The 17,745-nt window shown below is 57.2% G+C and overlaps 1 protein-coding gene across 2 annotated transcripts in view; it reads left to right on the top strand.

Annotated features, from left to right (window-relative positions):
- The first annotated feature begins 521 nt into the window (after positions 1-521).
- UNC5A (unc-5 netrin receptor A) overlaps positions 522-17,745 on the top strand; it is a 60,566-nt gene continuing 43,342 nt past the window's right edge. For both annotated transcript variants that reach the window (XM_044228935.1, XM_044228927.1), the window contains exon 1: positions 522-591. In XM_044228935.1, the coding sequence (XP_044084870.1) occupies positions 522-591 (70 nt within the window). The remainder of the gene's footprint in view (positions 592-17,745) is intronic.

Here is a 17,745-nt window from a genome sequence, read left to right as displayed (position 1 = left end):
ATCCATTCCGGGTTTCGGACTCCAGGCCCTGTCCCTGGAGACCGCGCGGGGCGGTGGGAGGCCTCCCCGCCCACCACCCCCAACCCCTCCCCGGGGGAGCCTCGGGCAACGCCTGGAGGGATCCCCGGAGCTGAGGGTGGCCCGCGCGCGTGGCGTGGGGCGGCCCGGCCCCTCCTTCCTTCCCCTGCCCCGCCCTGCCGTCGCCCCGCTCCGCTGCTCCAGTCCGGGTTTTGCGGCGCCCGCCGGCCCGCTCCCCGGCTGCGGGCTCGGCGCGGCGGCTGGCTCGGTGCGCGGCGCGGCTGGCGCTGCGCTCCGCCCCGGCTGCATTGCTGTGCTCCGGGTGCCCAGGGGAGCCACGCGCCGTGTACGCCCCGCAGCCGGCCGCCCCGAGGCAGCGCAGTCCGCTGGCATGGGCCCCGGGGGCGCCCCGGGCTGGGGCTCTGGGCTGAGGCGCTGAAAGACGCCCTCCCGCCCGCGGGGCCCCGCGCCCGGCCGGCCCGCTCGCCCGCCCGCCCGCGGCCATGGCCGTCCGGCCCGGCCTTTGGCCAGCGCTCCTGGGCATGGTCCTCACCGTCTGGCTCCACAGCTCGGGTGAGTCACGCGCGCGCTCTGGGGTGGTTTGCGGGGGACTGTGCGCGCGAACGCTCCCTGCTCTGGGGGGGTCCCTGACCCGCTGTGCCCGACCCGGCTGGAAGCCCCCCGAGGCCAAACTTTGCGAGGCGGGACGCGGGGGCCGCTTCTCGATGCTGCGCAGCTTCCCCGCGCGCTTCCCCGGAAGCCTGGGTTCTGCCAAGTGCTGGAGCAGCTGTCAGCGCGCGGGGCTGGCGAGTGTAAACGCTCCACGCCTCCGGGCGGGGGAAGTTTGCTGGTTGCCCGGCCCCAGAGCAGAGTCGGGGGTTTGAATCAACGCCCGGGGGAGCCTGACTCTGAGGGTCGCAGATTAGAAGATTTTGACCACATCCCAGTGCCCAGGAAAATGAGGAGGGGTCTTAAGATTCCTCTTGCCGGTAGCATCTGACCCGAACAGCTACTCACTAATCCGACTTGGCACCTGGCCTCTGCCCACGTCCAGAACACAGTGTCCTCCTCTGTCCCCGCCATACGCTCGCACACGCACACACTCAGGCGTGGAGGCGCATACACCAGCCCCCGGCTCTTGCAGCCCGCACTGTCAAAGGTCCGTGGCCCCTGGCCAGGGCTGTGGCTCCCAACCTCCTTGGTGCATGGGGGGCCATAGTTGTGTACTGTGGGGTCGCTGCTGCTCTCCCTTCTAGCTTTCATTGCACCGCCTTTCCTTCTCCCCTCATGTCCCGTTGGCCACCCTAACCTGCTTGGTAACTAAGCTCTCAGCCCACCTCCCTTGGGGTGGGGGGAGTTCCCCAGCGTCCTTTGTCTGCTCTCCCTGAGCTTCCACCTGAGCTGAGTTGTTAGGGCCTTCTGATCATCCCCCCTCCCCACCATCCATGCACTTAGCAGAGCTGAGCTTATGTGTGTATTTGGTGGGGGGTGGTCATTTCTGTGATCAAGGGAGCATGAGGCTCACCCTAGCAATGCTTGATTCTTGCTGTCCTGAGAACCTGAGGGATGCCTCCCAGCCTGGCTGGGCCATTGTTAATCCTAGGGGTCAGAAGGGAGCATTGGGGTTCCTGAGATGCGAAGCCAGACTGGAGATCAATGAGTGACAGCTGAGACCAGCCTGATGATTGAGGCTGATGGCTGTTTCTTTAAAGGGTCTCTGCGTAGCATATCCTGCACCCACACTGCCTGGCTGCCCTCCCCAGTCTATCCCCTCAGTCCTTGTTCTGCTCTACCCCATCCGTTTCCCACCACCTCCCCACCCCCACCACCCCTGAAAGCCTCACTTTAGCAAACCCTCCTGCCCCATGACCTCCCCTTTTCATCCAGATCAAGCTGGGAGGCTGTGCTGCTGCTGGGTGTGTGTTCCTATTGCATACATATCCGTGTCCGGGTGGTGCATGCAGCCCTCAGGGGGTGCAGGTTTGGTGAGCCAACCATGGTGAACTGGGGGTGTTCAATGTCCTCACACAGGGGAGGTGTTGCCAGATACCAAGTAGGCACCCAGGAAATGTTTACTGAGTCGGCTGTGTGTGAGAAGGCGGTGTGGTCATATCTGCATGTCGCCCACGTGAGCACGTGTGAGGGCTCTGGCTTGGCATGTGTGCCCTGGCGACGATGGGAGCTGGCAGTGTGTGCAGCATCGGTGTGTGGGGGACCAGATGAGCTTGTGTGATGGCTGGCCTACTGTACGTGTGTGATGGTTGTGAGCAGTGGCACAGGTGAGCCCATATGAATAGGATAAGGGGGTGATGGGTGCTGGCGAGTCAGGGTGCCACAGCCTGGGTGGGGGGGTTGCCACATTGGATGCTTCAGATGGTCACAGAGTAGGGGAACCTTGTCCCGGGTTGGTGGGGCACCTGTTGGGGCCGGGTCCGAGGTTGCCTCCAGAGGGGGCAGGTGGGCACCGGTGCATGGGGGCCGCCCTGGAGCGGAGGCTGCCACTGAGCCTCCACTCTCAGCTTGTGGAAGAAGCCTCTGAAGGGCATGCAGGGGCCCTTCTCCTAATCTGGGGTCCTTTACTACTGTCCCCCATAGGCTCTGGGCACACGTGCCCAGGCAGGCTGGCCCAGAGATGACCCCAGCTCCTCCCGCCCCTCCTCCCACACCACCCATCATCTCCTCGGCAACAGCAGCCAGTGAAAAATATGTGTGAGTGGCTGAGGGAGGGACGGGCCAGTCGGGCAGCAGGGGGCGCAGGGGGCCAGCAGGACTGCAGCCTCCTGCTCCCCAGGCCAGGGGCCCACCCTCCGTCTCACGCAAAAGCCTGTCCCTTCAGCACACTCACCCCCTACCCCGTGTGGCCCCCGCACACAGGGACCCCGCCCCCACCCTGCCTCACAGCTTTTTCCCATTCATCCTGGTCACACAGCTGGCACCTGCCTCCCCACCAGGGTGGGCCTCTCACACCTGTTGGTTGCCCAGCCACACAGATCTCTGCACTCCCAGGGGGAGGGGCCCGTGAGGCGCTGGCTCTCCTGGAAGGTGGTGCTGAGGGTCACCAAGCTCTGGTATTGTCCCTCCTGACCCCAGCCGTCGGTCCTGCTGGTCTCTTCTTCGGGCCCCATCCCCATCCTCAGGGCTGGTCCTGGATCCCTCTGTCTGTCCCTCACCCCTGGACTACAGTAGCTGGTTAGGGGAAGGGTGTCTTAATTCTTTAGGGCTAAAAGATACCCCGCTCTCACCTTGTCTCAGGGATGGGTTGGGCTGGACTTTAGGGCCCCACAGGTGTCCCCAGGAGAAGATTGGTCCTCTGACTGGCCTGTTTTCCCTTGTCCATGTTGAGAGGGGCTGGCCTCAGGAAGCTGGGGATTGGCATCGATGCAAGTTCCAAAGCCCTAGCCAGAAGCCACTGGCAGGTTCCTTGGAGTGGCCAGCTCTAGCCTCAGCCAGGGGCCAGGAGCCCTCCTGTCTTACATAACTTTGTCCCTCCTGGGGCTGCTGTGGGCCCCAGACCTGCAGACTCAAGCCACACAGTCTTAAAGTCAGGAGCTACCTCCAGCCTGGGGTGGAGGGGCCCCGTCTCTGCACAGAGGTCATGGTGTTGACTACCTGGGAACACACGTGTCCACGTACATGCATGCCTGAGCCTTCTCTATCCAGGCCAGCCCTCTCCTGCGGCCCCTCCTTGCCTTCCCCCTCCCTCTAGTCCTCCAGCCCGGGGCTGGAAACCTTGCAGTCTCTCTTGGCTCTCCCTTCTCCTTCACGCTTCATGTCTAATCTGTCACCAAGTCCTCCAGCTCAGCTCTACTTGTGACATTGCTCGTGTCCCTCTCTTCTTCTGTCAGCATTCCCGCCCCCAGCCCCTTTCTCCCTCACCTTTCCCACCTGGATCAGTTCAGTGGCCATCCCCATTCATCTCCTTTCTGTGGCTCCTCTGCTTTGATTAATGTCCCTGGTATCCAGGCTGGAACCCCACTAGAAAGCCTTCTATGGCCCCCCAGGCCTGAAGAAGAAGTCCAACCCTGAGCCTGGGGACCCTTAGGGAAACACCTGTATCATTACTGGCTCTTGGCTTTAACTGCCGGTGAGCTGGGCATCCATGCCCGCAGACAATCTATAACTCCCTTGCCTTGCAGAACCTGGTGCGCCGGGCCCCACCAGCCACCCTCCTCACCCTATAGCTGACATCTTCTGCTCTGTCCAGACCTAGGCCATCTCCTCCCTGCTGCTGCCAGTCCCAACTCTTCTGCTTATCTCAGCCCCCAGCTTTAGTCCAGCTCCCTCCAGGAGGCCTCCCCGACTCCTCCCAGGCCCACGGCACATTGCTGAGCTTCGAGTGGCCTACAGGACAGATTCCTCAGCCCCGGAGAGGCCTGTGGGGCCTGCGGGCATTGCCATCATCTACAGTGCCGTGACCCTGCTTTTAGCCCCTAACATGCTCTGAGTCACGGCCAGTCAAGTGCATATTTTTCCTCCACTTGTGTTTGGGTTCTCTGGCTAGGTAAGGAGGGCTGCCACGGCTAGGGAGAGGAAGAGAAGGTTGCTCTGCCCCCCTTGGCAGGCCTCCCCCTCCCTGTCCCTGAACACAGACTTCTTCACTCTGGAGAAGCTGGAAATGGCTCCTGGCCAAGGTAGGAATGAGCAAATTAAAGCCCCACAATGGGGTGTCCGTGCCTTGGACCCTCACATAGATGGCAACCCAGCTCATGTGATCATGTATGTTTGTGGGTCCTTTGTACAGGTGTACAGGTCATATGCCCAGCACTAGTGAGTAGGAACGTCCCTGCTCATCCCTAACCCTCCTGGCATAGATGATCCCAGATCAGTGTTTTGTCATGCAAATGATGTCATTCTGGGCCCCAGCCCTGAGGACTCAAGCCCTTGGAAGGTGGAGCAGGGGGACACGGAACCATGGCATTGCCCATCCTGTCCCTGCGCATCTGCCCTGGTGGCCTGTTCCTTAGGCCCCACCCCATCCTAAGGAATGGAATTGACACCAGGACTTGGGCTGCTCTGTGCAGAACCTGTTGGGACTTCTGATTCCTGAGACCGAGAGCACCAGGACAGTCAGGCCCTTGAGCCCCTGGGGATGGTTTCCTCACCATCTGGTTGGAAGCTCAGCTTCCTGTGATCAGTTCTACTGGTCCATCCCTTCACTCCTTTTGTCTGCTCCCATGGCAATGGCATTGACAGGTGTTTCTGCCTTCTGGGGAGCCTCAGCTCCTTCCTCCTGTCAGGTAGCATAGAAAGGGCAGGGGCTTGGAAGACAGACAGGCTTGGGTTTTAGTCTGAGCCACCTGGCCTTGGACAAGTAGCTTTTATTCCCTAGCCTGTTCCATGTTTTTGAATAGGTTATAGTAAGGAGATGATGGGTCACATAGAGGGCCTCAGGATGAAACCCAACATGGAGCAGACAGCTCTGGCTGTTTAACTCCTCCCATTTTCCCTGGCGTTGAAGGGGCATGGATTAGGACAGAGCTAGAGTCTTGAGGTGATCAGGGCCCAAGTCCAGAGATAAGAGAGAAAAACATTTGTCGCCGCTCCAGCCCCAGGCAGGAGTCCCAGGAAGGAGTCATGGTTTTAGGTGGAAGAAGTAAACACCCGCCCTTCCAATCTGTACACATACCGCCCCCTTCAGGGACTTGGGCCTGACTCACACACCAATTCCTCCAGTGCGCAAAGAACATAGGGCTCTATGAAAATGATGATTTGGGTTCAGCTTGTCCTGGAACCATGTCCTGATGGTCAGCTCTGACACAGAACATGGCAGCAAAAGGGTGTGGGCCCTGGACCAGACTAAATTCTAGTCCCAGCTCTGCCATTTGATTGCTTTGTGATCTTGGATAAGTCCCTTAACCTCTCTGTGCTGTTTGCCTCTTTGTATCCTAAGCATCAGACTTGATGACTCTATTGGAGCAGAGGCTGGTGCACAAGGAGGCTGCCTTGGGAGCCCAGGGTGGGCTGTGCCCTTAGCAGCAGGTTCCCCCAGGACCTACTCACACCTGCCCAGCACCCAGTGAAACCCCCAACCACCCCCGAGGTAGCCGCCTGCATTGCCTTGGAGCCAGGTGTCTGCCGAGGCAGGGCCAAAGGTGGCTGTGAAGCAGAGGTGGCAACTGTGAGTCCCAGAGCCTGAGTCAGGAACCAGGGCCCTGCCTTAACTGATGAACACCCCCAGTGGCAAAAACAGGCCTTCTTAGAGCCGCCCAGAAGGTCAGAGTGTCAATGCCCGCAGCCCACCCTCTTCCCTGGGCACAGATGTCAGAAGCCACAAGCAGCGTTTGGCCCTCAGGAGCCAGCATCCCAGGCATGTCGAGGAGGTGGTGGAATGGCTGAGTTGGCAGTTCTGGAGTCTGGGTTTGGACTAGGACTTGGACTAGGGTGAGGAATAAGTCATGCAAGTGCAGGGTCAGCCTCCTTCAATTTTGTGCCCCTGGCACCCCCTGTGCGCCGCCCTAGTCCTAGCAAGCTCTCCGGCTTTCTTGTCTATAAAAAAATGGTGTGCTGGGAGGACCTAATTCACAGGGCTGTTGCGTGGATTAGGTGGACTAATGCACGTCATTGGTGTGTCATAGTCCAAGCACGCAGTAGGCACTCCGTAAATGCTAGCACTTGATGGTGATGGATACGGCAGAGGGCACTGTTTTGTCCTCACTTCCGGGGAGTCCTTGTGCCATCTCTGCGGAAGAGGGTGCAGCGGAGGGTCCGGGTGGGAGGGCAGAGGCCCGAGGGGAGGCCTGCATTTTGACTGGCATTTTTTTCTCTCTTTTGCCGCGCCCTCCCTTCCCTTCTCCAGGTCTAGTTGTAGACAACCCCATCCCAGCCCTGTCTGAGAGGGGAATGGAGGGAGAGACTGAGAAATCTAGAGGCCTGAGTGGCAGCTGCTTGTCCCCAGGGTAGGTCACAAAGAGGCAGGATTTAGGTCCCACTTAGATGGGGGAGGGGCCCCCTGAAAAAAGCACCAAGGGCCAGCGCCCTGATGGGTGAATTCCCAGAGCTAGGACCCTCCCCACACCTGGATGTCAGAGCTCTGTCCATCTGGAAGGCTCAGGGTCACCTTGAGCTCCAGGCAAATATGTCCTGCGATTTGGGGAGGGGAGTCAGGCTAGACTGACTGAGCCCGAACTGCAACTGCAGGGCCCTTGGCGTAGAGAGCTCAGACCCTGTACTCCACCTCTGCCGGGTACCTCCCCAGCCAGGAGGGCAGGTGGGACCCCACCTCCCCCCACCGCCCCACCCCAGCACGTCCCGCAGAGAGCTTGCTGGGAGTACACCGGAGTGAGACCCTACCCCTCCTAATTGCGACAGAGACCACCTTGAGTTGAGAGGTTGCTGCCCCCCCCTCACTTTCCAGCCCTCTCACTCCTCCCTAACAAAAGGTTGCCAGGCACGGGCAGGTAGAAGTGCTTCCTTAGAGTCCCCGCGTGACCGGAGCCTGACCTGCTTCCAAAAAACCATCCCCACCCCGTTGCCCGGTTGTTCGAGTAGTTGGCGGGCGGGGTCCCGGGCTAGACGCCGGCTGCCTGGCACGTTCGCGGCCGAGGGGCGGCAGAGACCGGAGCCAGTGGGAGCCCGAGCCCGCGGGATTAGCAATTAGCCGGCTCGCCCGCTGGGACTTTGGGGAGTAGCACCCTGGAGGTCCGTCGGGGCCCCCGCGGCCCCGCCCCTGCCCCGGCGCCAGGGTTGATTGCGCAGGGAGCTCGGCGGCCGCGGGGAAGAGGCAGGGGCTGGGGAAGGGGCGGGATCCCTCCGCCCGCCAGCCCGCCCGCGGACGCCCGCGGGATTAGCGGCTCTTTGTTCGGGGCCTGTTAACAAGTTCCTGGCTGAGCGCTCGGCTGCCGCCGGGGGAGCGGGCGTCCAGCCTCCGGGCACCACGGCTCGGCGGCCTCCGCGGTGCCTGGATTCTAGCGCCCAGCTGCGCCCCCGAGACGGGGCTAGCCAGTGGGCCCCACTCGTGGGTGGGGTGGGGTGCGTAGGACTTGCAGAGCACCCCCGCTGACCTCGCTTCCGAAGGGACAAGAGCGCCGACCTCCGTGAGCACCTCCTGTAGGCCGGGGGCTTTGAATGCACCGCCGCGTTGGTCCCATTTTACTGATGAGGGAGGGCACGGCTTCCTGCAGTTTGGGCGGAATTAGGCAGGGCTGGAGTTCCCGTCCAGGTCTTTGACTCCAAAACTCATCCTGCGTCTAGGCGAGAAACCTGGGGTGGAGGAGAGGTGGAGCCTTCAGCGCTGTAAACTGCTACCTTTTTTACTCCTAATTAAATTTGTAATGGTAGTAATCATGGCCCACGCTGGGCTCTGCCTGCATTATTTGATCAGAACCTCAGGACAACCCACAAGGTATGTGAAGTTAGTCCCGTTTATTAGATGAAGACACTGAGGCTCAGAGAAGTGGCAGGGCTGGAACCTTGTTACTGCTCAGCCTGACCCCCTTCCCTACCCCCTCCCACACTGTGGGGAGCAGAACACTGTCCCATGTGATCGTTTACTGTCAGGGTCTTGTCTGGTGGCCCATGGACATGAAAGACTGTAGGAGAAAGTCAGGGGACCTTAATTCTTTGTGTGGTCTTGGGCTAATCCGCCCACCCTTCCAAGCTCATTGCCCCCTCTATATCCTGCCCCATCTTGGGTGCTTCCTGAATGTCCAAGCCACAGGATTTTGTATATAAACCTCCTGGGTGTTGGCTTTCCAACTTGCCCCCACCATACTCCTTCAGGTGGTTGGGACTGTTCAAAGTCACTTTCTTAGAATGAGGAGGAATCCTTCCCAGTAAGCTCCCCAAAATGGCTCTTGGCTCTTCTTTCTGGGGCCATGCTGAATGGCTTCCCCCTTTTCACTTATTTAAGACAGGGCCCCAGCCTGGCCCCATCTGCTCTTAACAGCCGGGCACCTCCAGTCCTTTCAGCTGTTCCTCATGTAGCATGGTTCCAAGCCCCTTCTCTGTCCCCTGCATCCTTGTTATCTGCCTCTGGATGTCCATCCCAGCTTAACCCACTGTGACACAATGCCCTGGCATGAACTCGCAAAGGATACTAGGTGTATCTATTGCAAATACTAGGGAACCCAACCCAAAGTGACTTAAACAAAAGGGATTTATTGGCGTGTGGAACTGAAAGACCAGGAGTAGGTTAGCTTCAGGCATGGTTGGATCCAGGAGGGACAGTGGGACCAGGATTCATCCCTCTTCTCTGCTCTTTGGGGGCTGGCACCACTGTCCAACAGCCTCTACCCTCCCAGTGCCAAGGTGGCTGCCACAACTTACCAGGGTACATTCTTGCAGGCCCAATCCAGGGAGAAGGAGGGAGCATCCCTTCCCTCAGCCATCCAACAAATGCAACAGATGTCCTTCCTCCTTGGGCCAACTCAAGTGCTGTGCCATGGGAACCAGTCCCCACAGCCAAGCTGTCTATGCCATTATGCCACTATGTCCTGCGTGCCATCACTCACAGCTTCTCCACCGAGAAGAGATGGGTACATTGTTCTCAGGTTTAACCAGTGTGTCATCAACGTAGTTTGCCCAAATTATTTAATAAGAATGCTGAAGAGCACCAAGGTCACAGTCTGAGGCTCAAAGGGGAAGACCCAAATTTGGATCCACATTAGCTATTTAATCAGCGGTGTTCGAAAACAATGCTGGCGGTCCAACTGGTTTTGCATTCCTTTAAAAATGCTGCCATCCGGTTCCTGTGTCTCCATTTGCAGATCCTGAGATAGTCTATCAGGTGTCTGGCAGAAATCCAGATACACTGTTTCCAGTCTGGCCCTGACCCACCAGAACAGTAACTCTGTGATCAGGGAAGCTGGTCTGGAGGGAAGGGTCTGCGGGAGTCCCAGTATGGCCCCGTGTGGCTCTACCTTCCTTGCTCAGCTGTAGCCAACAGAGAAGCTCCACTGGAAGCATGCCTGGGGTTTGCATCAGATCCTCAGGCTGAGACCCCTTCAGTGAACATTTTTTGGGTTTTGCATTTGTCCCACTTCCATCCCTGGGCCCACTAGGACCCCATAACCTCTCGCCTTTTAGATACAACCTTAGTGGGGATTTTAGGGAGCCCCTAACCTCAGCAGCAGGACCCAATAAAGCAGGTAAGTAATTTCCCTGCTCCTAGTTCCTTTCTCACTTCAGCACCTGCTTTTAAATCTCTTGTCCCTTCTCTCAACGACCCAATTTCTTGCCAGGATTTTCCCTTTTTTTGCTTAAATTTGTGAGAATGGATTTTGTTGCTTGCACTTGAAAAACCCTGATGCATTCACCAAATCCAGCTTGCCTCCTCTTCTGAAAATTTAGCTGCAGCTCAGGCATCTCCTGCCCCATGACCACTCCCTCTCCCACTTCCTCAGAGATCAGTAAGATTTCCTCTGCCAACACCTGGGGTGGGATCTGTCTGGCCCAGAAGACCTGAACTCATTCCCAAGAAGGCATTCTCTGATCTTGCCTTCTTGATCTTCAGTGCTTTCTTACTAGAGTGTGCCCTGCCCCTCCAGGTCAGTGTCCTCAGCTACAGACTGGTGGGTGGGAAGTTCAACTTCCCAGAGCCCCCACCAAAGAGCAGGCTTGCCCTTTCCTGCTCTTCCTCCTCCAAGCACCCCCTGCACCATGTGGCTTTGGCATTTCTCTGCAGGCCACAGCTGGACCTGAGCTCAGCCCTCCCTACATGCTTCTCCATCCCATGTCTCTTGTCAGTGGTTTTGTACTTGGTTTGGGGCGATCTTTCCGTGTTGGGCATGTCTGGTCAGAATCTGAGTCTACCAAAAGTCTCAGAGCTTCCCTGACACTATTCCAGAGACCTTTTTTTCCTCCAGATCCTTTGGGATCATACAACCAGAGGTCCACTTTGGAGACCCACCCATTCCTCTCAAGACCCCTATCCTTTTAGATCCCTGGCTCTATGGGGGGAGAAGGGGCTGTTTTTGTGTGGATTGCCTGAAGCCTACCACCCACAGGCCAGGCTGCTTTTCTGAGGGTGGTCAGCATTCCCTCCCTAGCAGCGATGTGCTGCTAAATGTTTAACACTTGGCACTCTGGGAGAGCTGGAGGGCTGATTTGCCAATTTCCATGGTGTAAACACTCCCACTATGGCCTATTTTAAGCTACCAACATGATGTCAACTGGCTTGCAAAATTCTAGAAATTTTAATGAGGGGCTCTCTCTCTCTCTCTTTTTAGATTTATTTATTTATTTTAGAGAGAGAGCACACGTGAGCAAGAGGGAGAGAGACCAAAGTGATTTTGGATCGGACCCTGAGACTATGGGCTGAGCCGAAATCAGGAGTTGAACACTTAACCGACTGAGCCACCCAGGCACCCCAGTGATGGTCTCTCTTTAGCAGATGCTGTTCCCTGGTTATCCAGTCCTCTGAAGAAGTGATCACAGGAAGGGAGTGACAAAGGCTTCTTAGTCCTCAGCCTATAGGCTTGGGTTGGAGGGCTGCTCCTTCTGAACACCAGGCGTTTTTGGTGGGCTGAGGCTGGGGAGTCCCTAAAGCACAAGAGCCACTATGAGCCAGGGCTCTGCAGATGATGGTTAGAATCTTCAACTGGGGGGCGCCTGGGTGGCTCAGTGGGTTAAGCCGCTGCCTTCGGCTCAGGCCATGATCTCAGGGTCCTGGGATCGAGTCCCGCGTCGGGCTCTCTGCTCAGCAGGGGGCCTGCTTCCCTTCCCCTCTCTCTGCCTGCCTCTCTGCCTACTGTGATCTCTCTCTGTCAAATAAATAAATAAAATCTTTAGAATCTTCAACTGGATGACGTTAGGCAGGGGACTTCAGCTGTCTGTGCCTCAGTTTCCTCATCCAGAAAACATGGATAATGAAAGGTTCCTGCCTCATAGAGTTGCAAGGAGTAAATGAGATATTCCATGGGGAGCAACTTAGCCCCATGCCAGGCCCATACTGTAGGGGCTGCCCATGCTAGGGGGACACTTTGGGCCTCTCTCCCGGGACCAAGGCCAGAAGTGTAAGGTCCTTGGTGGACAGAAATGGCAGAGAGCCATAAGGGCAAGGCCCTGCCGGCCTGGAGTCTTGGGAAGGTGCTTATTCTGGAGTACCAGCTTTCGTGGGGGGTTTGAGAAGGAAGGCTAACATGGTGAAGGGTGATGCGCCTCCAGTCACCCTTATGGCTAGGTGTGACGCCTCCCAGCCTAGAGACTGAAGGTTGAGCAGAGCAGAAGGAAGGCAGGGGCCACGGCAACATTGGAGAGCCTCGTTTGGCCAGGCAGGGGTAACCTACCTGCCAGCCTGCAGACTGGAGGCTCCGGGGCTTTTCCTGGCTGCCCCCATCCTCTGCTCCTGAGTTCCAGGGGCCCCGAGGCCAGAAGAAAGGGACTCCATCTCGGGCCTTGGCAGGTAGTGGGATGGGCCAGATGATGAAGGCACAGGCATTCCCTGGTGACTGTGTGTGTCCGGGGGACACTGGGAGGCACAGCCAGCTGGAGCAGACGGGGCCCGAGGGGAACCAACAAGTGATAGGTCTGGCTTCGTGGTCACGGGAGTGACAGGAGGCGAGTGGTGTTTAAGGAAGATTAATCTGGCAGTGTGTGGAGGATAGATGGGAGCAAGGAGAGGCTGGAGGCAAGGAGACCAACCAGGAGGCCGTGGCGGTCATCCAGGCAAGAAATGATGAGCCCCCCGCCCTTTCCCAGTGAGCAAGCGGCAGGGATGGAGGAAAAGAGATGGATGTGGGAGACGTTTGAAAGGAGGAGCCCCTGGATGTTACATGTTGGGGGCAAGGGACCCGGAGGAGGCAGACATGATTCAGAGCTCTTGAGTCAGGGGAAGTGATGTCAGAAAGAGAAAATGGATTGGGAGCTGCGTAATGGAGGGGAGAGAGGCCGAGAGAGCAAGAAGGCTGCCCAGCGCCAGAGGCTTCAACCAAGGACGTGTGCCATGCCGAGCCCTCTTCAGAGCACGGCCATCCACCTGCGCACTTTGGCCTTAAGCGACAGCACCTGCCTCGGGCCTGTGGGTAACCGACAGACTGACTTCAGTCATGTCCTAAGAGAGAAGTCCTCAAAGGCCTGGGTGGGGATGGGGTTATACTATTTAATTTCAGGCACTGAAGCCAGGAAGGGAGGGTAGATTGGCTTTGTTCTGTGTAGCCCCACAGGATAGGGTCAGGACCAGCAGCGGGGAGACACAGGAGACTGAGAGAGACCGTCCTAACAGGTGGTGACACTGAGACTCACGGGTCTCAGGAGGCAGTGAGCTCCCCATCTGGCAGGAGGAGAGTGTGGGGGAGGCTGTTGAAACAGGCCATTTTGGGGCCTCTCGAGGGGACCATGGGTGGGAGGCAGGTGGCCTTGGTGAGGCTCTGTGGTAAAGGGGCAAGGCTGAGGATCCAGAATCAACTTGGGCTCTACACTGCCCCTCACTGCCCTTCCTCATTGCCCTTGGGAAGTTTCAGGCCCTTTGGGAACTGGGTTTCTGGCAAGTTGACCCCCATTGTGTGGGATGTTGCAGTTTTCTCTGTGGTTTTGAGCATTTGAAACATGTCCTCATGGGCACAGCACCTCTCCCCTTAGCTGACTTCCTCCCCGACACCAGGTGGTCCTGTTTGGATGGTCAGTCACCGGCAGATCCTGGTGCAGATCCTGGGCTCTGTGATTGGTTCCAAGTGGCCACGTGACCAGTCAGGATTCTTCTTGTGGCTTTTCCCACGGGGAGGTGGAGAAGTTGCCTTCTCTGCCTCCGGGGTTGGCAGCTGTGAGATGCAGGTGGGGATTTGGGCCAGTGGCAACTCTCCCCCCTTGTGTGGAGAGAGCCTGTTGGGTGAGGGCCATGAGGCCAATCCATAGGGAACTCATAGACAGACAGCAGGTAAGATTGCCCTGGTGGCCCTAAGGCCCTAGAGACTAGGGTCCCTGCACTCTTCTGTCAGTCCCATGAAAACATCCTCTCTAGGCTTACAACTGGTGTGGGCTGGGTTTTGGTACCCGCACCTGAAAGGGGCCTGGCACAGGATCTCAGGAGAATGCCACACGGTTGGCAAGGCATGCACCGGAAGGTGGCAATGTGGAGAGCGTTCGGCCCCCAGCTGGCAGATACAGCATTCTAAAAAATAGAGAATTCACACACCAAAAAAACCCAGATCTTGGGCTTCCCTTAAAGAGTCAGATCCGGGTACTGAGACCCCATTTTCCTGAGGGGACAGCAGCCAGGACCAGGCTGTCCCCTTGGGTGTGCCCCCGCCACTCATGCACACAGGCTGCATTCTGTGCCTCGCACACTGTGCTTGGCATGTGGCGGGCATATTCCTGCCCCTCCCTGCCTTCCAGCTTGAAGAGCCTGCATTTGGGGCCTTGGATGTCACCTGTGCATTTTGAGGCGGCAGCAGAGGGTCAGGCAGAAACATCTAAATGACTGTTGAAAAGGTAGGACGGGCACTTGGAGATGCGGTGAGGGTGGGAAGTGGAGATGAAAGGACCTTTCGTAAGGAGCTGGTCACGGGCACCGTGAGCTCAGATCCCATTCTGAGAAGCAACGGGGGATGGCTGCCACTGACACAGGGAAGGAAAATTTGGGAGTTTCCAGGGAAGCCAGAGGCAGACCAAAGAGAGAGCGGTGGAAGCCAGGAGAGTTTCAAATTTGGAGCAGGGCTAGGAGGCGGCGGCAAGAAAGGCTGCAGGTGGGGACGGAGCTTGCAGATGAGGCCTGGAGGACCCACGCCGGTCAAAGGCCAGCAGGAGCCGCTTGGGACCTATGCTTGGAAGTACAGAACCAGCACTAGAGAGTGGGGAAAAGTGGGTGTCAGGACACAGCAGATGCTCAAAAATTGTTGAGCTGGGGTGCAAGGATATTAGAGCCAGAAAATGCTCTGATCTAGGTAGATTCTTCAGAGGAAGAAAGGGAGCAGGGGCAGCACAAGGTTGAGAGCCGAGTGTTTGCAAAGCGCTTGTACAGAAGCTCTCGGCAGGTGGGCTGTGACATGAAATGACCAACCAGAGTCACACCCGCAAAGCCAGGTTGCAGCCCCCGTCCCTCTGCATGCCATCTGTGGAAGAGGGTGCGGCAGGAGGCCCAGGGCCCCAGGGAGCTTGTGAGGGAAGTGGAGCAGATGGACTGGGGGACGGGGCGAGGTGAGGGTGGGGGCACACCTGTCATTAAGAATTTGATCGAGCACCTTTTGGTGCCCGGCCAGGCATTCTGCACTGTGAATACGCAGTGAGCAAGGCAGGAACTGTCCCTACCCTGAGGAACTCCCATTCTAGTGGGAGGAGAGGACCATCAGCCAATAGACGCAGATAATGAGGAATGTTCTCCAGAAGCTGGAAGGCAGGCACAGAGACCGCATGGCCAGGTGACCATGAGTGAGCTCATGTGGGCATGTCAGGTGCTGGTTAGACTGGATGGTCAGACATCTCTGAGGAAGGGACATGTCAGCTGAGTCCTGAGTGACAGGCAGAGCCAGAGCGTGCGCCAGCCTGGAGGTGGGAATGAACTTGGTTACTAAGGGGTCCATTGTGGTCTGGGAGCAGGAACATATGGAATTAGGTGAAGAGAAAGCAGAAGGACTTCTCTCTGAGTTCGTTGATGCTATAGCCCCCACCCCTTGTCTATGAGAAAGGCACAAAAGCGCTGAAGTAGATCTGACGAGGCCAGCAGGGGTGACAGAGGTGGCTAGGAGGCAGGGCAGGACACCGGAGAGCCCAGGTCTGGAGCGGCCAGACCCTGCTCTATCCTGGGGGTGAGGAGGCCAGAGCCCTAGGCCAGATGTGCGCCTTAGCCTCACTGTGAAATGGAGCCAGTAATCCAGAATGACCCAGGCCTGGGCTGTCCTGGAGCTGATCCTGAGACAGGGGCGGGGAGAAGGCAAGACAGGCCTGTAATCTTGGAGTCTGCTGCTCCCACCACCTCCTGGACCAAATACTGGCCTGTAAAATGCACGGAAGGAGGTCCGGCGAAGCTGAGGTTCATTCCCTTCTCAAGTGCTTTGACGCACGTATACATATATGCATACATATATTTTTTAATTGGCATGAAATTCCCGTCGCATTTTAGAGTACACGATTTCATGGCGTTTAGTACATTCACAGTGTTATATAACCATCACCTCCTTTTAGTTGCAGAAGATTTTCTTCACCCCAAGGAGTTACCCCGTTAGCAGGTGCTCCCCACCCCTCCTTCCCCCTCAGCCCCTGGCAGACAGCAGCCTGCCGGCTGTCCCCGTGTAGTGGCCTATTCTGGGTAGTTTTCATGTAAATGGAATCGGACAACATGTGGCCTTTTGTGTCTGGCTTCTTTCACCGGGCGCAGTGCCTTCCGTGTAGCGCCACACTGGGGCGCGTATCAGTACGTGGTTCCTCTTTATGGCCAAATAATACTCCTTTGTACCGATAAACCACGTTTGTTTATCCATTGTCATCCGTTTGGGTTGTTTCCACCTTTTGGCTCCTGCAAACAATGCCACTTTGAACACTTGTGTGTCAGTGTTCATTTGAGCACCTGTTCTCAGTTCTCTTCGGTATATACCCCAGAGTGGAATTGCTGGGTCCTATGGTAATCCTAGGTTTCATTTTTTGAGGAAACATCAAATTGTCTTCCTCAGCAACTGCACCGTTTTATGCTCCCACCAGCCATGCATGAGGGTTCCAGTGTCTCCACATCCTAATGCTAATTTCTGATTCATTAAATTCTTGAAAAAAATTGTTTTTCTCCTCTCCTGGTGCTCCTGCTTTGCTCACGCCTGAATCCACGTGGGGCGTGCCACGAGGCCGGCCAGTGCTGCGCGGTGTGGCTCTCATGGTCCAGGACAGGCCTGGGGGTGAGGCCGCCCCCAGGCTGCTGGGGACACCTGGTCCTGCAGCAGGCAGTGGGTCAGGCCTGCTGTCAAGGATGGGGCTGGGCCTTCCTGGGCCCTCAGAGACTCCCATGTCCCTCTGCTGCTCCCTCTCCCTCCGTACCTGCCCCCAGCCCCTAGCTGGGAGCTGCCCTCGCCACCCCTCTGCTCTGTTCTGTGTGTGTGTCTCATCTTCAGGATAAATGTAGCTACAAACAATGCGGCGGGCTGGGTGCTAATTTGTCAGACGCAGTGCACGGCTGTGATTCCGAATACATTAACATTTTCACATGAAATCATTTCAATTTTTAGTGATTAAGAAGTATTTGTTTTAAAGCATCAGGATGATTTGCTGCAGGCCTGGGAGGCGGTGGGGGCAGGGGTGGGGGAGCCCCCAAGTGTGATGTCATTCATGGGCACCAGCACAAGTCAGGCTCACACCAGTCATCACCCTTTGCCTACCTGTGCCCGTTACAGGCTTCCTGGGTGTGGGGCTGGGGTTGGCAAGGAGTGGGGGTGTTGTAGGACCTGGGGGGTAGAGACAGTGGTCTGAGGGTCCCTCAAAGGCACTGGGACCCATAAGCTTCGGCTGCCACTATCTTTTCTTGCCTCATCTCCATGTCATTCAAGCCTCATGAAAGTCACCTCCTCACAGAGGTTCGCCTTGGCCCCCTAGCCTCATGTGGCAGCTTTGCAACATCAGAAGTGACCTTCTTTATTGATTTATTTATTTGTTTATTTTCTCTCCCCATCCCAATATTAGCTTCTTGAGGGACTTGGGCCTGCTCCCTGCTGTATCCCCTATGCCTAGAACAAGCGTGGCACTAAGTAGAAGCTCAGTATTTGTTGGATGGATGGATGGATGGGTGGGTGGGTGGACAGGTGGGCGGATGGACAGGTGGATGGATGGGTGGACGGATGGATGGTTGGATATAGAGTGGCACGGAAGACCCCTCAC

The sequence above is a fragment of the Neovison vison genome, chromosome 1 (genome assembly GCF_020171115.1).
Source record: "Neovison vison isolate M4711 chromosome 1, ASM_NN_V1, whole genome shotgun sequence".
In the NCBI taxonomy this organism is placed as follows: Eukaryota; Metazoa; Chordata; class Mammalia; order Carnivora; family Mustelidae; genus Neogale; species Neogale vison.
This window is presented reverse-complemented; position numbering and strand designations above follow the sequence as displayed.